This window comes from Leptodactylus fuscus, chromosome 5 (assembly GCF_031893055.1).
Source record: "Leptodactylus fuscus isolate aLepFus1 chromosome 5, aLepFus1.hap2, whole genome shotgun sequence".
NCBI lineage: Eukaryota > Metazoa > Chordata > Amphibia > Anura > Leptodactylidae > Leptodactylus > Leptodactylus fuscus.
Window position 1 is genome coordinate 20,868,469 of NC_134269.1, and position 20,030 is coordinate 20,888,498.

General features: G+C 46.7%; 1 protein-coding gene across 1 annotated transcript; it reads left to right on the forward strand.

Annotated features, from left to right (window-relative positions):
* The first annotated feature begins 2,673 nt into the window (after positions 1-2,673).
* On the forward strand, positions 2,674-3,723 carry LOC142204756 (beta-1,3-galactosyltransferase 1-like). Its single transcript, XM_075276076.1, has one exon. The coding sequence runs from the start codon at positions 2,674-2,676 to the stop codon at positions 3,685-3,687; it is 1,014 nt and encodes a 337-aa protein (XP_075132177.1). The 3' UTR covers positions 3,688-3,723.
* Positions 3,724-20,030: the final 16,307 nt, after the last annotated feature.

A 20,030-nucleotide genomic window follows, 5' to 3' on the forward strand; every position in this document is an offset into this window, starting at 1 on the left:
ACTGCAGTCGGACACCAACGGTAGTGTGAACACCCCCTTACAAGACACACGTTTTTAACCCAAAAACTATACGCCTACGGTCCTAGGAAGAGCCCAGACGCTGATCTCGTTACTCATAGGGAATTGGGGTATAATGCTTGGTGTCTATGTGTCAGGGACCTCGCTGAGTACCCAGTCATGCTCCTGGTTTGACAGTATGATCATGTGATGAGGAATTATAACCATTTATAGTTATTTGATTGCTAAAATGGAGGGTGGGTCTGAAGCCCTGATGATGTTATTCCAGGGTGGAGCCCAGGGTCAATATATGATTGACCTGGGGTGGAGCTTGTGCTTCTTCTCTGGCCCGAGTGAGTCGGCTCGGTGTGGGTGTGGGCCCTTCCCCCCTTGCTGGGGAGAAGGGTGGGGACTAGGAAGCCACTGTAATCTGTAATCTCTTGCCTTAAGGATATCATGCACTGGCTGAAGAAGTGCCATGTGCCTAAGGACTGTTTCTAATCTTTTAATCTTTTTACCCTACTGTACTGTATCATACCTTTCTGAAACCGTATAAGCTTGTATCCGCCAGCGTATATCTTTATGTATATCTGGCTGACTGGTATCGACCCCCTTGGGTTAATAAAATGTTAAAAGTTTAAAAGGCTCTTCTCATATTATCCTATAAGGCCCGGTCCTCTCTCTGGTTGTGAGATTGGATGGTAAAGATAAGAAGGAGATCGCGGTTTTGCCAGTGGAAAAGGCCAGGTAGGCCAGAAGCATGAGGCCGGACGGCTGAGGTGGAAGTGGAATTCTTGCACCTTGGAGGCCGGAGGCCGGGGCGAAACGGCGCGATTCGTCACATGAGCCAGGGTCATAAATAGGAACAGACACAGTACACAAATCAGGAGGCAAAAAGGCAGAGTCAGAGGTCAAGCAGGGGTCAGAAATGAGGAGTCAGATACAGGAGAGAATATGCTTTCAAACAGGAACACAGAGGAACACTGAATAGCCAGCGGTGGTCCGGAGCAAGACCCCCACTTTAAACAGGCTCCGGGCCGCCGCTAGGCCTAAAACCGAAAATCCCCCGTCCGACTCAGGAGGCGACCGGCAACCCCCGCACATCACTGTGGAGGTTCCAGCCTGCCTCGCAAGACCTGGAAGCAGAAAGGAAAGGGCCAGCAAGCAACCTCTGTACAGCGTTATGGAGGCTCCAGCCCTACTCTTAACAGTGTTATATTTTGTGCAGGCAGTGATGGGGGGGCAATATTCTGTACGGGGGACATTAAAATGCAAGAAGCATTAGAGGAGACTATTTACTGTAATAAATAATGATGAATCTGACGGGGCCAGGAAAGTGACATGACTTTTTTATGGTTTGTACACCATGAGATGGATGGATGGATAGATAGATAGATAGATAGATAGATAGATAGATAGATAGATAGATAGATAGATAGATAGATAGGAGATAGATACGAGAGAGATATGAGATGGATGGATGGATGGATGGATAGATAGATAGATAGATAGATAGATAGATAGATAGATAGGTGATAGATAGATAGATAGATAGATAGATAGGAGATAGATAGATAGATAGATAGATAGATAGATAGATAGATACGAGAGAGATATGAGATAGATAGATGGATGGATAGATGGATAGATAGATAGATAGATAGATAGATAGATAGATAGGAGATAGATAGATAGATAGATAGATAGATAGATAGATAGATAGATACGAGAGAGATATGAGATAGATGGATAGATAGATAGATAGATAGATAGATAGGAGATAGATAGATAGAGAGATAGAGCAAGCTGGCATCAGTCACCAATTGTAGTTGGCAGGGCGCCATCCACCACTGTGTAGCTTCTCTGATCCAGGCTCAAGAGCTTTAAAACCACAAGGCATCGCCATACACCAATGAAATGGGGAATGGAAGAAATGGCTTGTCCTGGTGAAGTTGGGAGTGGGAAGTGGTCCAGTGAAGAGGATCCAGAGAGGTGCATAGGCCCTGCCTGGTGTTGGAACTGGGCCTACTGTTGCTGCTGAGAACACTGGCCCAATGGACCATGAAACCATGTATTGTCCTGCTGCTCCACATGACAGTAGTCTGCTCCTTTCCCCACACTGACATATCCAAAGAGTGGTTTGCATTTTCCCATACACGACACTATAAGACAACTCTCCTAGAGAAATAATGGCCGCTAAGTATAGTCTATTGAGGCTGAGCCCGCACCAGTAGCTGGCCAAATGCAGTAGAATCCACTTTGAGGTACAGAAGACTGTACAAATACGGAAGGCCTAATGTGTTAAAGGGAACCTTGTAGGTCGTTTTAGAACCCCCAACCACCAACAACTATCATGTCATTGAGTCCCAAAATTGATGCCCAAAGCAAAAAAATTGGAAAGCTACTCAATAGGGGTGCCAACAGGTCCCCACCAATCTGATAGTCACGACCTATCCTTAGATTAGGTCATTAATATTTGTTTGCCCAGAAAAACCCTTTAAGGATAGACCGATTTACAAATACCTGGATATCCCCTTTCAGATTATAAAAATTCAGATGGTGGAACTTGCTGTGAACGGCGTCTCAATGTAACGTTTTCCATGATATTTCTTTTCTAAACTTTTTCATCTATTCATTACAGAAACCTTGGCAAGGTCCTAAATGTCAAAGGACAACATGAATAGACCGATCTACTCAAGAAAATTCTTTGTATTACTCCTGATCATTTTCATGTTTTTGTTTGGTTACTTCCACTACGAAAGAAAAATAGAACTTATCAACAAGCGGGTTCAAGAATCTATAAAATTACTATACAGGAAAAAAACTGGAAATAATATGACTTACCCATCTGTCCGGCACCCCCTGGCTCCTCCGTACCCATATCCATACAAGTTCCTCATTAACCAACCACACAAGTGCAAGAACCGGAAGCCTTTCCTTGTTATAATGGTGCTTGTAGAGAGTCACGATGTGGCGTCTAGACATACAATCCGTGACACATGGGGTAACGAAAGTATTTATGATGTGGATGTGGTCAGGATATTTCTGGTGGGTCTACCTCGGGTTGCTGCAGACCAAATCCAGTTGTTGTTGGAGGAAGAAAATGAGGCTTTTGGGGACATCGTCCAACAAGACTTCATGGACACCTATTACAACTTGACATTAAAAACTTTGATGGGTATGGAATGGGTGACCAAATTCTGTTCTTCTGCCAGCTATGTCATGAAGGCAGACGTAGACATATTTTTTAATGTAGACTACTTGGTCCATGAGCTACTTCATCCAGATCTGATGCGTAACAATTACTTCACAGGAAACCTAATTATCTATGGTAGCCCTATAAGAAACATGGGTTCTAAGTGGTATGTACCTAAGGAAATCTATCCAAATAACACCTACCCACCTTACTGCTCAGGACCTGGATATGTCTTCTCAGCAGACTTGGCAAAAAAAATCTATGATGTGGCCCAAGAAATTAGGGTGATCCCCATGGAAGATGTTTTTATGGGAATTTGCCTGTATGAGCTCCATATTCCACCTACCTACACTCCTGGAGGTAAATTTAATGGCTACAGATGGGAATATGACCTTTGCCAATTTAAGAATATCGTCACAGTGCACCATTACGCTGGAAAAGAGTTACGATCTGTTTGGGCAGACTTTCGGGCCAAGAGATCTCAGAAGTGCTAAGAAAAAAATTACATTTTTATATGAATTACAAATGGACTTGAGAAAAAAAAACTTGTTTCAAAATACTGAGGACTATTCGTGATGAGACTTTTTCAGCCCTTTATAAGGACATGGCACAACATATGGCAAGGACCAGTCTGATTTTGACAACTTTTTACCCATTCCCTATTAAGAGTTTACTAAGCTGAAGCTGGAGGCCATAATGTTCAGTCTGCATCCATTGACTTCAATAGGAGCCATGTAATTGTACATATTTCCTTTGGTACCATTGGGAGATGGGCACATACTAAATGATTCCCTATATATATTTTCTATTTATTTAAAGGTTATGGATGTCTTTTCAACTTTTTACATAGTCTTCATTAAAAATTTCGAACCATTTTCTTACTGTAGAGTCTGTATGACTCCTTCATCTAGCTGGCTGTCCTGTTGCTTCTTAGGTACATTTGGCAACACAGTGGCAGCACACTCTATTCTTCCAATTCGTTTTCTAAGGCAGTGCACCGGCATCCAATCTCGCACTCCGCTCCGGATTAGGCCCAATGAATGGACCTAGTCGGGAGGAGGTTGTGTCTTTAGGTGGATCCGCCTGAAGAATGAGCATGTCGCTTCTTTTTCTGGGAGCTGGAACAAACAGCTCCTGGAAAATAGAACTGGCCGCCTCCCATTCAGTCTTTTTGGTCACAATTTTGAGGTCGAATTCAGCCTCAAAATCCTGACCAGAAAGAATACGTGTGAACTCAGCCTAAGGGTTAGCCTACAGTCCCACAACCTAGTTTCACCCATCCCTTATAAGCTAAATGAGTATTTAGTAGAGATGAGCGAACACTAAAATGTTCGAGGTTCGAAATTCGATTCGAACAGCCGCTCACTGTTCGAGTGTTCGAATGGGTTTCGAACCCCATTATAGTCTATGGGGAACATAAACTCGTTAAGGGGGAAACCCAAATTCGTGTCTGGAGGGTCACCAAGTCCACTATGACACCCCAGGAAATGATACCAACACCCTGGAATGACACTGGGACAGCAGGGGAAGCATGTCTGGGGGCATAAAAGTCACTTTATTTCATGGAAATCCCTGTCAGTTTGCGATTTTCGCAAGCTAACTTTTCCCCATAGAAATGCATTGGCCAGTGCTGATTGGCCAGAGTACGGAACTCGACCAATCAGCGCTGGCTCTGCTGGAGGAGGCGGAGTCTAAGATAGCTCCACACCAGTCTCCATTCAGGTCCGACCTTAGACTCCGCCTCCTCCGGCAGAGCCAGCGCTGATTGGCCGAAGGCTGGCCAATGCATTCCTATGCGAATGCAGACTTAGCAGTGCTGAGTCAGTTTTGCTCAACTACACATCTGATGCACACTCGGCACTGCTACATCAGATGTAGCAATCTGATGTAGCAGAGCCGAGGGTGCACTAGAACCCCTGTGCAAACTCAGTTCACGCTAATAGAATGCATTGGCCAGCGCTGATTGGCCAATGCATTCTATTAGCCCGATGAAGTAGAGCTGAATGTGTGTGCTAAGCACACTCATTCAGCACTGCTTCATCACGCCAATACAATGCATTAGCCAGTGCTGATTGGCCAGAGTACGGAATTCGGCCAATCAGCGCTGGCTCTGCTGGAGGAGGCGGAGTCTAAGGTCGGACCTGAATGGAGACTGGTGTGGAGCGATCTTAGACTCCGCCTCCTCCAGCAGAGCCAGCGCTGATTGGCCGAATTCCGTACTCTGGCCAATCAGCGCTGGCCAATGCATTCTATTAGCTTGATGAAGCAGAGTGTGCACAAGGGTTCAAGCGCACCCTCGGCTCTGATGTAGCAGAGCTGAGGCTGCACAAGGGTTCAAGCGCACCCTCGGCTCTGATGTAGGAGAGCCGAGGGTGCACTTGAACCCTTGTGCACCCTCAGCTCTGCTACATCAGAGCCGAGGGTGCGCTTGAACCCTTGTGCACACTCTGCTTCATCAAGCTAATAGAATGCATTGGCCAGCGCTGATTGGCCAATGTATTCTATTAGCCTGATGAAGTAGAGCTGAATGTGTGTGCTAAGCACACACATTCAGCTCTACTTCATCGGGCTAATAGAATGCATTGGCCAGCGCTGATTGGCCAGAGTACGGAACTCGACCAATCAGCGCTGGCTCTGCTGGAGGAGGCGGAGTCTAAGATCGCTCCACACCAGTCTCCATTCAGGTCCGACATTAGACTCCGCCTCCTCCAGCAGAGCCAGCGCTGATTGGCCGAATTCCGTACTCTGGCCAATCAGCACTGGCTAATGCATTGTATTGGCGTGATGAAGCAGTGCTGAATGTGTGTGCTTAGCACACACATTCAGCTCTACTTCATCGGGCTAATAGAATGCATTGGCCAATCAGCGCTGGCCAATGCATTCTATTAGCGTGAACTGAGTTTGCACAGGGGTTCTAGTGCACCCTCGGCTCTGCTACATCAGATTGCTACATCTGATGTAGCAGTGCCGAGTGTGCATCAGATGTGTAGTTGAGCAAAACTGACTCAGCACTGCTAAGTCTGCATTCGCATAGGAATGCATTGGCCAGCCTTCGGCCAATCAGCGCTGGCTCTGCCGGAGGAGGCGGAGTCTAAGGTCGGACCTGAATGGAGACTGGTGTGGAGCGATCTTAGACTCCGCCTCCTCCAGCAGAGCCAGCGCTGATTGGTCGAGTTCCGTACTCTGGCCAATCAGCGCTGGCCAATGCATTCTATTAGCCCGATGAAGTAGAGCTGAATGTGTGTGCTTAGCACACACATTCAGCTCTACTTCATCAGGCTAATAGAATACATTGGCCAATCAGCGCTGGCCAATGCATTCTATTAGCTTGATGAAGCAGAGTGTGCACAAGGGTTCAAGCGCACCCTCGGCTCTGATGTAGCAGAGCTGAGGGTGCACAAGGGTTCAAGTGCACCCTCGGCTCTCCTACATCAGAGCCGAGGGTGCGCTTGAACCCTTGTGCAGCCTCGGCTCTGCTACATCAGAGCCGAGGGTGCGCTTGAACCCTTGTGCACACTCTGCTTCATCAAGCTAATAGAATGCATTGGCCAGCACTGATTGGCCAGAGTACGGAATTCGGCCAATCAGCGCTGGCCAATGCATCCCTATGGGAAAAAGTTTATCTCACAAAAATCACAATTACACACCCGATAGAGCCCCAAAAAGTTATTTTTAATAACATTCCCCCCTAAATAAAGGTTATCCCTAGCTATCCCTGCCTGTACAGCTATCCCTGTCTCATAGTCACAAAGTTCACATTCTCATATGACCCGGATTTGAAATCCACTATTCGTCTAAAATGGAGGTCACCTGATTTCGGCAGCCAATGACTTTTTCCAATTTTTTTCAATGCCCCCGGTGTCGTAGTTCCTGTCCCACCTCCCCTGCGCTGTTATTAGTGCAAAAAAGGCGCCAGGGAAGGTGGGAGGGGAATCGAATTTTGGCGCACTTTACCACGTGGTGTTCGATTCGATTCGAACATGGCGAACACCCTGATATCCGATCGAACATGTGTTCGATAGAACACTGTTCGCTCATCTCTAGTATTTAGTAGCCTAGTGACATTTTTGTGTCAAAATGTGTTTTTTGCAGGACAAATTTGTCCTTCATAGTGACACATTTAATGTTCCATACGATGTATTGGGAATATTGGGAAGCTGGATAAAATTTCAGAATGGTGCGTAAGTCAAAATAAAAGACAATTGCGTGTTTTTTGGAACTGTTTTTGTTTTTATGGTGTTTACTGTGCAGTATAGATGAGTAGCCATACTGTGACACGTATGTTTTTTTTATAATCCTGTGTAGTGCATGTTTTTTTTTTCAGGACAACTTGTAGCTTTTACTTATACTATTTTTCGGAATGTCTGATGTTTTTGATCATTTTGTTTTCTAATTTTTTTTTCGTGAGACAAAGCGGCAACAAAACAGTTATCCATGTTTACTTTTTTCCCGCTATGACATTCACTGTATAGGATAAGTATTTTTTGATTTCTATAATTCGGGCTTTTTTTTAGATACGGGGATACCCAATGTGTTTATGGTTATTTTTGGTTATTTTTATGTGATCTAAGGAAAGGGAGATGATTTGAACGTTAATATCTTTTAAACTTAAATGTTTTTTAAAAAGTTTTTTTTATTTTTTAAACATTTCTTTTTAGATCCACTTGGCCCCTAATTTGCGATCGAGGCATCTAAGGGGTTTCCATAACAATCTGGTACCTCATGGTCAATAAAACTAAAACATTGAAATATTGAAATGTTATAAAGAAATCCCAGAATTTTGTATTTTAGTCCCCCCAGAAAAAATAACATTTAGTCAATAAGTTAGTCACCCCAAAATAATGCCAAAATGTATGTCATGCCACAAAATACAAGCACTCGTATGGCTACATCATCAGAATATAAAGCAATTATAGCTTCTTCAATGTAACAAAAAAAAAATAGACAAACCTTTAGGAAAAATTTGGCTGCAGCAGGAAGAGAATGTATAAGCTGTGCGAGCGTCTTTCAGATTCAACGATTATGAGGGAAAACACACTAAAATTGACTCCGCAGTTTATGCCCACATATAAGACTTTGTTGCATCCGGTAGCATTTATTCCCCAAGGGTTGCATTCATTTATTTTCCAGAAATGAATGTACAGCTAATGGTGAAAAGTGGAAACTGCAATATTTCTGTGCAATATGCTGTGCCCAGCTTGTGTTAGAGACAAACACTCCAAAAATTCTGCCCTGGATAACTCCCTTAACAGTCTTTTTAGTGTGTCTCTGCTTACAAAAGCTGGCCACAACATATTGTGCACTAAAATGGATGTGAATTAATTTCTGAAATATAAATTAATGCAACACTTAAGGGTCAAAATTGCTCACTGTGCTACCTGATAAATCTCTTGCGGTCTTAAGACATACTCCTAGGGAATGTAGATTGTGAGCCCTGTATGGGACCGTGAGTGACAAAATCAAGCACTGCAGAATATTATGGCACTATATAAGTAAGCTAAATAGGGGCGTAGATTACAAAATGGGGAATATTCACTTTACCTGCAGCTCCCAGACTCTGCAAATGAGACATGGCACATGAAAACTATTCCAGCAAAATCTGCTTTTCAAAAGTGAAGTCAAGACAAGTCATTGATACCAATGGCCAATAGTTTACTATGTAGTATACCTACCCATAGCCCATCTACCCCCTAATGGGCGGTGCTAGAGATATTTTGTAGCATTGTAACCCATATCCGTAACCTATACTCATTCCACCGAGCCCACGGGCATGTTTATAGGAAACTTGTACAGTAAATCCTTCTTTACACAAGTTAATCTTATGTCTACAGGAATCTGTAATAGATGGATTATCTGCTCTCTCTATCAGTGATAGTGTCCAGGATGTGTAGAGCTATTTACTCTTTTTTGTTTTTACTACTATTATGTTATATGGAGGGGGGGAGGAATTGTTACAATCCCCGGGTAGTAATGGTTATGGGCGCCTTACTAATTGTGATATTACAATTTCCAAATGTTTAGCTGACAAGTGCCGATGGCCACCAACTGTTCTACACCCAACTCCTCCACCACCACCACTTTCCCCCCCATTAAGTTTTAGTGGCAGCATTTTGGAGCACATGTGGCTTTGGAATTATCCTGCCCCAATTGGATATTTCACACTGATAGGTCATTAGTATCTGATCTATGTGGGTCTGACACCCAGACCCCACACAGATCAGCTGTCTAGCAGTGTCTGAGCACCATAAGTCATCAGCTCCTAGTCAAGTAGCAGTTGCAGTTTCCCAGCGCCACACAGTAGCCAGAGCTGCTTAATAATTGATTAAAGAAAAATGCCCCTTTCTCTACTTACAGCATTTCCCTTCTCCTATACTCAGTCTGTTATCACAAATACAATCCATGTCCAGAGAGTTACAATAAGTCTTTGGAGAGGGAAGAGGAAGAAGAACGGTGGAGGGAGAGAAAGACTGATAATACACAAAGTGAAGGGAGGAGGAAAGAAACCTGATAAATGGAAAAAGAATAGAGATGAGCGAACACTAAAATGTTCGAGGTTCGAAATTCGATTCGAACAGCCGCTCAATGTTCGTGTGTTCGAACGGGTTTCGAACCCCATTATAGTCTATGGGGAACAGATACTCGTTAAGGGGGAAACCCAAATCCGTGTCTGGAGGGTCACCAAGTCCACTATGACACCCCAGGAAATGATGCCAACACCTCTGGAATGACACTGGGACAGCAGGGGAAGCATGTCTGGGGGCATCTAACACACCAAAGACCCTCTATTACCCCAACATCACAGCCTAACAACTACACACTTTCCACATTCAAAAAAACCTCTATCAAAGTGGGAAAATACCTGGAAACCTTCTTTACTCCCCAAATGGATGGACACAAACCCCAATTTAAGCTCAACAAACAGTAACAACCACCCCTTTAAATCACGTTCCCCATGACAACCACAAATGGAATAGGCAATGGGAATTCCAAAAGCCCTCACCCTTAACTGTCATTTTGAGTGTGTGTGTGTGTGTGTGTGTGTGTGTGTGTGTGTGATGTGGTAAGACCTTCCAAAATTCACTTTTCTAGCCCTTAACATGAGCCCTTCCAAACAAAGTTACATGACCTTAAGCTGAGCTACCAGCAGAGATTGAGGCCCTTGGCATGAGTAGAGCCTTGCACCAGCAGTGTTTTTGGCACTTAGGGTGAGTTGAGCCTTGTACCAGCGTGTGTCCCTTAACATCAGGCGGGCCCTAAGTTCTGCGCTTTGCACAAAAGTTCCACATTAACTAGGCTGAATGGTACAAAGATTAGTAGGCCCGAGAACCAGGAACAGGTCTTGCAATGGCTGTCGGATAACGCTTAAAGCACATTGTCCACCAGCCAGTCAGCCTCTACCTCCTCTTACCCAACAGTCTTGTCCTCCTTCCACCCAAAATTCCCAATCTTCTCAGAACAATAACCCCAACTGTCCCTGCTCCCCAGAGCTGTTCTCCCTTCCTTTGACTGTACCGCAACCTGCCCCTCCATTTCGCGATTCCACGGACCTAACAGACGAGTATCTGTGTCCAGATGCTCAAACACTAGAGTCTCCTCCATTCCATCTCCGGTCGATTTGGTGGCGGATGACCAGCAACCCACCCTCATCGACGACGATGAGACGCAGTTGCTGTCAGGGCAGCCAGTTGACATGCGCATTGTGCAGGAGGAGGAGGCGAGACAGGAGTTGGAAGAGGAGGTGGTGGACGACGAGGACACCGACCCCACCTGGACAAGGCAGATGTCAAGCTGGGAAAGTAGTGTGGATGTTGAGGCAGGTGCAGCACCAAAAAGGGTAGCTAGAGGCAGAGACATGTCCAGAGGCAGAGGTCAGCTGCTTTGCCGAAGCCAGGCCAGACCCGGAATGTCCGAAGATGTTCCCTTTTGTACCCAGCCCAGAAAAACTCCCCCATCGAGGGCACGTTTCTTGAAGGTGTAGAGTTTTTTCAAGGAATGCGCCGAGGACAGATATAGTGTCGTCTACACAATTTGCCTCTCGAAATCGAGTAGGGGCCCTGAGAAGAGCAACCTGTCCACCACTTCAATGCACCGTCATTTGGAATCCAAGCAATGGAATCAGTGGCAGGCAGCAACGGCAGGACAAACGTCGCCCGCCGTTCATGCCACTGCCTCTGCTCACAGTGCTGGCGATGCACTCCAGAGGACGAGCCAGGACATCACTTCATCTGCCTCCGCCACTTTGTTGACTTCTCCCTCATCCTCCCCTGTTTCTGTCTTATCTCCTTCTCCTGCACCATCAAAGGCACCATCAGGCGCTTCTTTACAACAACCCACCATCTCTCAGACATTGGAGCGCCGGCAGAAATACACCGCTAACCACCCACCCACGCAAGCCTAGAACGCCAACATCGCTAAACTGCTGGCCCAGGAGAGGTTGGCGTTCCGGCTTGTTGAAACTCCCGCCTTCCCGGACCTGATGGCAACTGTGGCACCTCACTATGCCGTCCCTAGCCGTCTCAACTTCTCCCGGTGTGGCGTCCCCGCCTTGCACCAGCACGTGTCACTCAACATCAGGTGGGCCCTTAGTTCCGCGCTTTGCTGCAAGGTCCACTTGACCACCGACACTTGGACAAGCGCCTGTGGTCAGGGATGCTGCAGTGCTTATCTTTAATGACAGGCAGGGTGAATGTGGTGGAGTCTGTTCCTCGGGTGCAAACTGGGGTGGCCTATCTCCTCTCCCAGGCCAAAATTCATGGCAGGAGTAGACTGAAACCCTACGACGCTGCAACCTCCACCACAGCTACTAGCGGCAAACGCTAAAACACTGGTGTGGGGAGACGTCAGCAGGCGGTGCTGAAGCTCATCAGCTTGGGGGACAGACAGCACAGTGCCTCCGAGGTCAGGGATGCCATCCTGGCTGAGATGGCATTTTTTTTTCCCTGCTACACCTGGGGCCTGGCATTTTTACGCCTGTGATAATGGCTGGAACCTGGTAGCGGCTCTGGAGCTTGCCAGCCTCCAACACGTTCCATGTTTGGCCCACGTCTAACCTAGTGGTGCAAAGTTTTTTAAAAACATACCCAAATGTACCGAAGCTACTGTTGAAAATGCGGCGCTTGTGCGCCCACTTTTGCAAGTGCACAGGAGTCGCTGCTAGCCTAAAAACACTCTAGCAAGGCCTACATCTGTCCAAACACAGGCTGTTGTCCGTCATTCACACACGCTGAAACCCTACAATACCATATCTTGAGCAGGGTGTGTGAGCTGCACAGACCTTTGATGGAGTTCCATCTACAAAACCCAAGGGTTCCTCAAAGTCAGCAACCAAAGTTTCTGCACCATGAGTTTCCAGGGGTGGCAGAGTTATGGCTAGGGGAAGAGGCATGGATAGGGATGATGTCTAGGGGCAAAAGCAGTGTGGATGTGGAGGCAAGCTAAGCAGGAAAAACTGGGGGTACAAGCTAAGGCATGGACTGGGGTGATGTCTAGGGGCAAAAGCAGTGTGGATGTGGAGGCAAGCTAAGCAGGAAAAACTGGGGATACAAGCTAAGGCATGGACTGGGGTGATGTCTAGGGGCAAAAGCAGTGTGGATGTGGAGGCAAGCTAAGCAGGAAAAACTGGGGGTACAAGCTAAGGCATGGACTGGGGTGATGTCTAGGGGCAAAAGCAGTGTGGATGTGGAGGCAAGCTAAGCAGGAAAAACTGGGGGTACAAGCTAAGGCATGGACTGGGGTGATGTCTAGGGGCAAAAGCAGTGTGGATGTGGAGGCAAGCTAAGCAGGAAAAACTGGGGGTACAAGCTAAGGCATGGACTGGGGTGATGTCTAGGGGCAAAAGCAGTGTGGATGTGGAGGCAAGCAAAGCAGGGAAAATGGTGGCTAGAGGCAAAGGGATGTCCATAGGCAGCAAGGGCAAAGATGCAAAACTCTCCCGTTTCAAGAATTTTCCTGACTTGTTTCCCCACAAAACATTCCTGGGAGGAGGGCTGAAACACCACCCTCCTCCTCCTCCGCTGTTAGATTTACCCCAGCTACGAGCTGAAAACGCTGCAACACTGGTGTGGGGAGACGTCAGCAGGCTGGGCTGAAGCTCATCAGCTTGGGAGACGGACAGCACACTGCCTCTGAGGTCAGGGATGCCATCCTGGATGAGATGGCAATTTGTTTATCCCCGCTGCCCCTGGGGCCAGGTTTTTTAGCTTGTTGGAGGGCTCTGGAGCTTGCCAGCCTCCAACACGTTCCATGCCTGGCCCACATGTTCAATGTAGTGGTGCAATGATTTTTAAAAACATACCCCAAATTAGCTGAGCTAAGGGTGAAAGTGCGGCACTTGGACACCCACTTTCCCAAGTCTACAGTACCTGGAGCTAGCCGCAATACACTCCAGCAAGGCCTACATCTGCCTGAAGCACCTACTGTTGTGCGAGGTCACCACACGCTCTAACCCTAGATACCGTATGTTCAGCAGGGTGTGTGAGCAGCAGAGACCTTTGATGGAGTACCAGCTACAAAACCCAAGGGTTCCTCAGAGTCAGCTCCCTCACTTTCTGCACCATGAGTTTCCATGGGTGGCAGACTTATGGCTAGAGGCACAGGCATGGATAGGGGTGATGTGTAGGGGCAAAAGCAGTGTGGATGTGGAGGCAAGCTAAGCAGCAAAAACTGGGGGTACAAGCAGCCGGTGACATCATCACTGACAAGCACAGCTGTCTGTCAGCTGACAGGCTGACTTTCACCAAAATGAACAGACAATGGATAGACTCATCATATACATGTCAGTTACATGACAAATTTAGTGCAATTTGCAAGTCCAAGATGGTTTGGAGATCTGCGGAGAGGAATCTCACCACCTCTTGCGGGTGCCATCATTTGGAAGGCAAGCCCTGGGCTCAGTGGGTGAGAGCAAGCGCAGGATAATCATCGTTTGGCCTGGCGGCCACTGCCTCTTCCACTGTTGACAGGGCTGGCGCTGCAGTCCAGACCAGGAGCCAGGACACCTCCACATCTGCCTCTGACACTTTGGGGAGTTCACCCTTATCCTCACCTTTTCCTGCCATTTCTCCTTTTGCCCGCGCCATCATGCGCCTCTTCCCAGCAACTCCCCATCTCCCAAGCCTTTCATTTCATGCTAAAGTACAGCGCAACCCACCCACATGCCCAAGGCTTCAACGGCCTCATCTCAAGAAATCTGGCCCAGGAGATGTTGGAATCCCGGCTGGGCAGAGTGGAATCCTTTTTGGGCAGAGTGTCTACTGCGCCACCGCACTGTGCCGTCCACACCAGCACTTTCCCCCAAACATGAGGCGGTCCCTAAATTCAGCGCTTAGCCCTAAAGTTCCATGTGACCAGTTACGAATGGACAAGTGCATGCAGACAGGGACGCTACCTTTCAATTTGGGCACAGTGGTTGAATGTAGTTGAGGCGTGGACCGGGTCGCAAAATGTGGTGGCCTGACTTGTCTCCCCACACAACATTCCTGGGAGGAGGGCTGAAACACCACCCTCCTCCGCTGTTAAATTGACCCCAGCTACGAGCTGGAAACGCTGCAACACTGGTGTGGGGAGACGTCAGCGGGCCGTGCTGAAGCTCATCAGCTTGGGGGCCAGACAGCACACTGCCTACAAAGTGAGTCATGCCATCCTCGATGAGACGGCAATGTGGTTTTTGCCACTGCACCTGGGCCCAGGCATGTTGTCATGTGTGATAATGGCCGTAACCTGGGATTGGCTCTGTAGCTTGGCAGCCTGCAACATATTCCATGCCTGGGCCACGTTTTTAACTCATTGCTGCTAATCTTTTGAAAAAGGTACCCCAATGTTCCTGAGCTACTGGTGAAAGTGTGGCGCTTGTGCGGATAGTTTTTAAAGTGTATAGTTGCCGCTGCTAGCCTCTATGCACTCCTACAACGCCTGTACCTGCTGGAACAACGGCTGTTGTGCGACGTCTCCACACTGCTGGCACTAAACATATCATGTGTTGAGCAGAGTGTGTGAGCAGCACAGACCTTTGATGTAGTTCCAACTCCAAAACCCTCGGGTTCGTCAAAGTCAACTCCCTCAGTTGCTCAACCATGAGTGGCCATGGGTGGCAGACTTATGTGAAATCCCATCCCATCCATTGCACTGGACACGAAACATTAGCATGCGCTCAGCACAACTTCGGATATGGCAGATGCGTTAAGCAGGGTGCAGGGTACAACACAGACCAGGCCCGAGCACCAGGAACAGGTGTTAGAAATACTGCAGCATCTGCCATTTCCTTCCAATTTTGGGGTTTTGGACCCGCCACCGACTTGTCTGGACCTAAGTGGGGATCATGAGACACAGTTGCCATCAAGGCAAGCTGTGGTCATGTGCGGTTTGCAGTAAGGGGGCAGTGCGCAATTGGAAGAGGAGTTGGTGGATGACGAGGCCACCGACCCCACATGGACAGGGGTGATGTCTAGGGGCTAAAGCAGTGTAGATGTAGAGGGAAGCTAAATCAACAAAAAACCTGGGTAGAAGCAAAGGCATAAACTGGGGTGATGTTTAGGGGTGAAAGCAGAGTAGATGTGGAGGGAAGCTAAGCAGCAAAAACAGTGGGTAGAAGCAAAGGCATGCAAAACTCTACCCTGTTGGAAGACTTATTCCTAGGTCTGGAACACGTTAATGGCCCCCCTGGACAAATTACTGCCACTCAGGGGCCTAGTGTCACCAGGAGGGACAAGTATAGGCGCATGTTGTGGGAATACCTGGCCGACACCAGCTCTGTCCTCTCCGATCCCTCTGTGCTCTACAGCCTAAACTTATTTTCTCATCTTTTTTTCTGAACTGCACATCTCTTGCCTGCTTCCTTTGGGATCTTAGAAATGGTGGTCCACTTCCACAGATGGTAACTTCAATAGACAGTGTAACGGGAGTAGCTGAGGGATCGCTGTCTTAACCACTTTTTGGCACAAAATTAACTTCCAAAGCCAAATATGGTGCAAGTATATGATGCAAGGACACCTACACACCTATCTCTGACACATTGGGGAGTTCACCCTCATGCGCCCTTTTGGCCTGCACCATCATGCGCCTCTTCCCAGCCACTCCACATTTCCCAAGCTTTTCATTGCAGGCAGAAGTACAATACAACCCACCCCCATGCCCAAGCCTGTAACAGCCTCATCGATAAACTGCTGGCCCTGGAGATGTTGGTGTTTGTTTATGCTTCTGGAGACCCAGGCCTTCCGTCAGCAGATGGCAGCTGGGGCACCTCCCTATGCTGGGCCTAGCCGTTACTACTTCTCTTGGTGTGCTGTCTCTGCCTTGCGCCTGCATGTGTCCCATAACATCAGTCGGGCCCAGAGCTCTGCGCTTTGCTGCAAGGTCCACTTGACCACCGACACATGGACAAGCGCCTGTGGTCAGGGATGCTGCAGTGCTTATCTTTAATGACAGGCAGGGTGAATGTGGTGGAGTCTGTTCCCCGGGTGCAAACTGGGGTGGCCTATCTCCTCTCCCAGGCCATGGCAGGAGTAGACTGAAACCCTACGAAGCTGCAACCTCCACCCCAGCTACTAGCGGAAAACACTGTAACACTGGCATGGGGAGATGTCAGTAGGCCGTGCTGAAACTGATCAGCTTGGGGGACAGACAGCACAGTGCCTCCGAGGTCAGGGATGCCATCCTGGCTGAGATGGCATTTTTTTTTCCCTGCTACACCTGGGGCCTGGCATTTTTGCGCCTGTGATAATGGCTGGAACCTGGTAGCAGATCTGGAGCTTGCCAGACTCAAACACGGTCCACGCATGGCCCACGTTTTCCAACTTGTTGGTGCCATGTTTCTTTGAAACCTACACCATTGTGCCTGATATACAGGTCAAAGTGGGGCCATTTTCGTAAGTGAGAACTAGCCTCTGCTAGGCAGAAAACATTCAGAGCACACTCCTCTCATCTTCGCACCGTTGGCTGGCGGAGGAAGACGAGGGGGTTGGAGTGGCATCTGATGTCCCTATCCCACACGAGGCTAGAGGGTGCACTTCAGTGCATCCCATTGCTTCACCACAAATGGTGTGAAGGGGAGTGGAAAATGGAGGAAATGGAGAGTGACCCTTACAGTTGGGGCCAGCAAAGGCATGCCAAGTAACACACTGGCACACATGGCTGACTTCATCTTGGGTTGCTTTTCAACACATATTTCACATCATGAAGAACAAATAATACTGGATTTTTTCAAGCCTCGAACCCCGGTCTAGGTCTAATGTCTGTTCCTTTCTTATATTAGGGGAGAGGGAAAAAAAATTACTTCAGTGATACGTTTAGCGTACATAGACTGACTATTAATGTGTATCCCACTTAGTGTTGTTAGGGTTACACACCGTCACAACCTGGCTAAAGCTTCTATAGCTGTTAATAAAGTCAACATAACTTTACGGTATCCAAAAAGACAGCTGGTACCGACAGAGAGCAAGACAAATGTCACCCAAAGCTGTGAGCTCTGAACACCCACAGTGACTTTGGCGTCATCATCATTATAAGGGAGTGGGTGGTAATAAATAACTTGGCAGTGCCTAAAACCCAAAAAGCTTATACAACTATATTTACATTAAGATACACAAATGAAACTTTTCAGTAGCATGTCATGAGACAAGCTGATAAGCTCTTCCTTTGTGCAGTGCTATTTGAAAGTTAAACGCTGCCTTTATTTTAATTCTGGAGAAGGTGCAGACATTAGATTTAGAACATGTTGTCTTCATTGTCCAAATCCTCTATATAGGTAACGCGTTTTTCGGGCCGAGCTGTCTGGGAACGAGCTGGTGCAGCACTGACAACCTGGGTGAATATGGCAAGAGCCTGAGATGTAGGGTGAATGAATCCCCAAATTATTTGTGGAATTCCCAGTGAGACAATGGCACTGTATACCAGTATTAAAAATTGTGGGTGCACATAACCCCCATATATTCTTTGAATTCCCAGTCAGACAATGGCACTGTATAGCAGTATTAAAAATTGTGGGTGCACATAACCCCCATATATTCTTTGAATTCCCAGTCAGACAATGGCACTATATACCAGTATTAAAAATTGTGGGTGCACATAACCCCCATATATTCTTTGAATTCCCAGTGAGACAAAGGAACTGTATAGCAGTATTAAAAATTGTGGGTGCACATAACCCCCATATATTCTTTGAATTCCCAGTCAGACAATGGCACTGTATACCAGTAGTAAAAATTGTGGGTGCACATAACCCCCATATATTCTTTGAATTCCCAGTCAGACAATGGCACTGTATACCAGTATTAAAAATTGTGGGTGCACATAACCCCCATATATTCTTTGAATTCCCAGTGAGACAAAGGAACTGTATACCAGTATTAAAAATTGTGGGTGCACATAACCCCCATATATTCTTTGAATTCCCAGTCAGACAATGGCACTGTATACCAGTAGTAAAAATTGTGGGTGCACATAACCCCCATATATTCTTTGAATTCCCAGTCAGACAATGGCACTGTATACCAGTATTAAAAATTGTGGGTGCACATAACCCCCATATATTCTTTGAATTCCCAGTCAGACAATGGCACTGTATACCAGTAGTAAAAATTGTGGGTGCACATAACCCCCATATATTCTTTGAATTCCCAGTCAGACAATGGCACTGTATACCAGTATTAAAAATTGTGGGTGCACATAACCCCCATATATTCTTTGAATTCCCAGTCAGACAATGGCACTGTATACCAGTATTAAAAATTGTGGGTGCACGTAACCCCCATATATTCTTTGAATTCCCAGTCAGACAATGGCACTGTATACCAGTATTAAAAATTGTGGGTGCACGTAACCCCCATATATTCTTTGAATTCCCAGTCAGACAATGGCACTATATACCAGTATTAAAAATTGTGGGTGCACATAACCCCCATATATTCTTTGAATTCCCAGTCAGACAATGGCACTGTATACCAGTATTAAAAATTGTGGGTGCACGTAACCCCCATATATTCTTTGAATTCCCAGTCAGACAATGGCACTGTATACCAGTAGTAAAAATTGTGGGTGCACATAACCCCCATATATTCTTTGAATTCCCAGTCAGACAATGGCACTGTATACCAGTATTAAAAATTGTGGGTGCACGTAACCCCCATATATTCTTTGAATTCCCAGTCAGACAATGGCACTGTATACCAGTATTAAAAATTGTGGGTGCACATAACCCCCATATATTCTTTGAATTCCCAGTGAGACAAAGGAACTGTATACCAGTATTAAAAATTGTGGGTGCACATAACCCCCATATATTCTTTGAATTCCCAGTGAGACAAAGGAACTGTATAGCAGTATTAAAAATTGTGGGTGCACGTAACCCCCATATATTCTTTGAATTCCCAGTCAGACAATGGCACTGTATACCAGTATTAAAAATTGTGGGTGCACATAACCCCCATATATTCTTTGAATTCCCAGTGAGACAATGGCACTGTATACCAGTAGCAAAAATTGTGGGTGTATATAGCCCCAATTCTATTGCTAGGGGACTTGCAGGGTATTTCTGAGGTGAAGGTGGGGGGGCACACCGTTGGAACGGGGATTTGGGGTGTATATATGGGGTATACGGGAATACACTGTCAGTGTGTTCCATTCAGGATCCTGGGAAAGCTGGGTTGCGGCGATTGAGCCCGTCAGTGCCACGTTACACTGACAAGCTTCTCCCTGGAATTGAAGTTATATGTAAGCCCAATATATTCTTTGAATTCCCAGTGAGACAATGGCACTATATGGCAGTAGCAAAAATAGTGGGTGTATATAGCCCCAATTCTATTGCTAGGGGACTTGCAGGGTATTTCTGGGGTGAAGGTGGGGG

Coding starts and splice junctions, on each gene's coding strand:
- LOC142204756 (XM_075276076.1), top strand. CDS start 2,674: ATGAATAGACCGATCTACTCAAGAAAATTCTTTGTATTACTCCTGATC.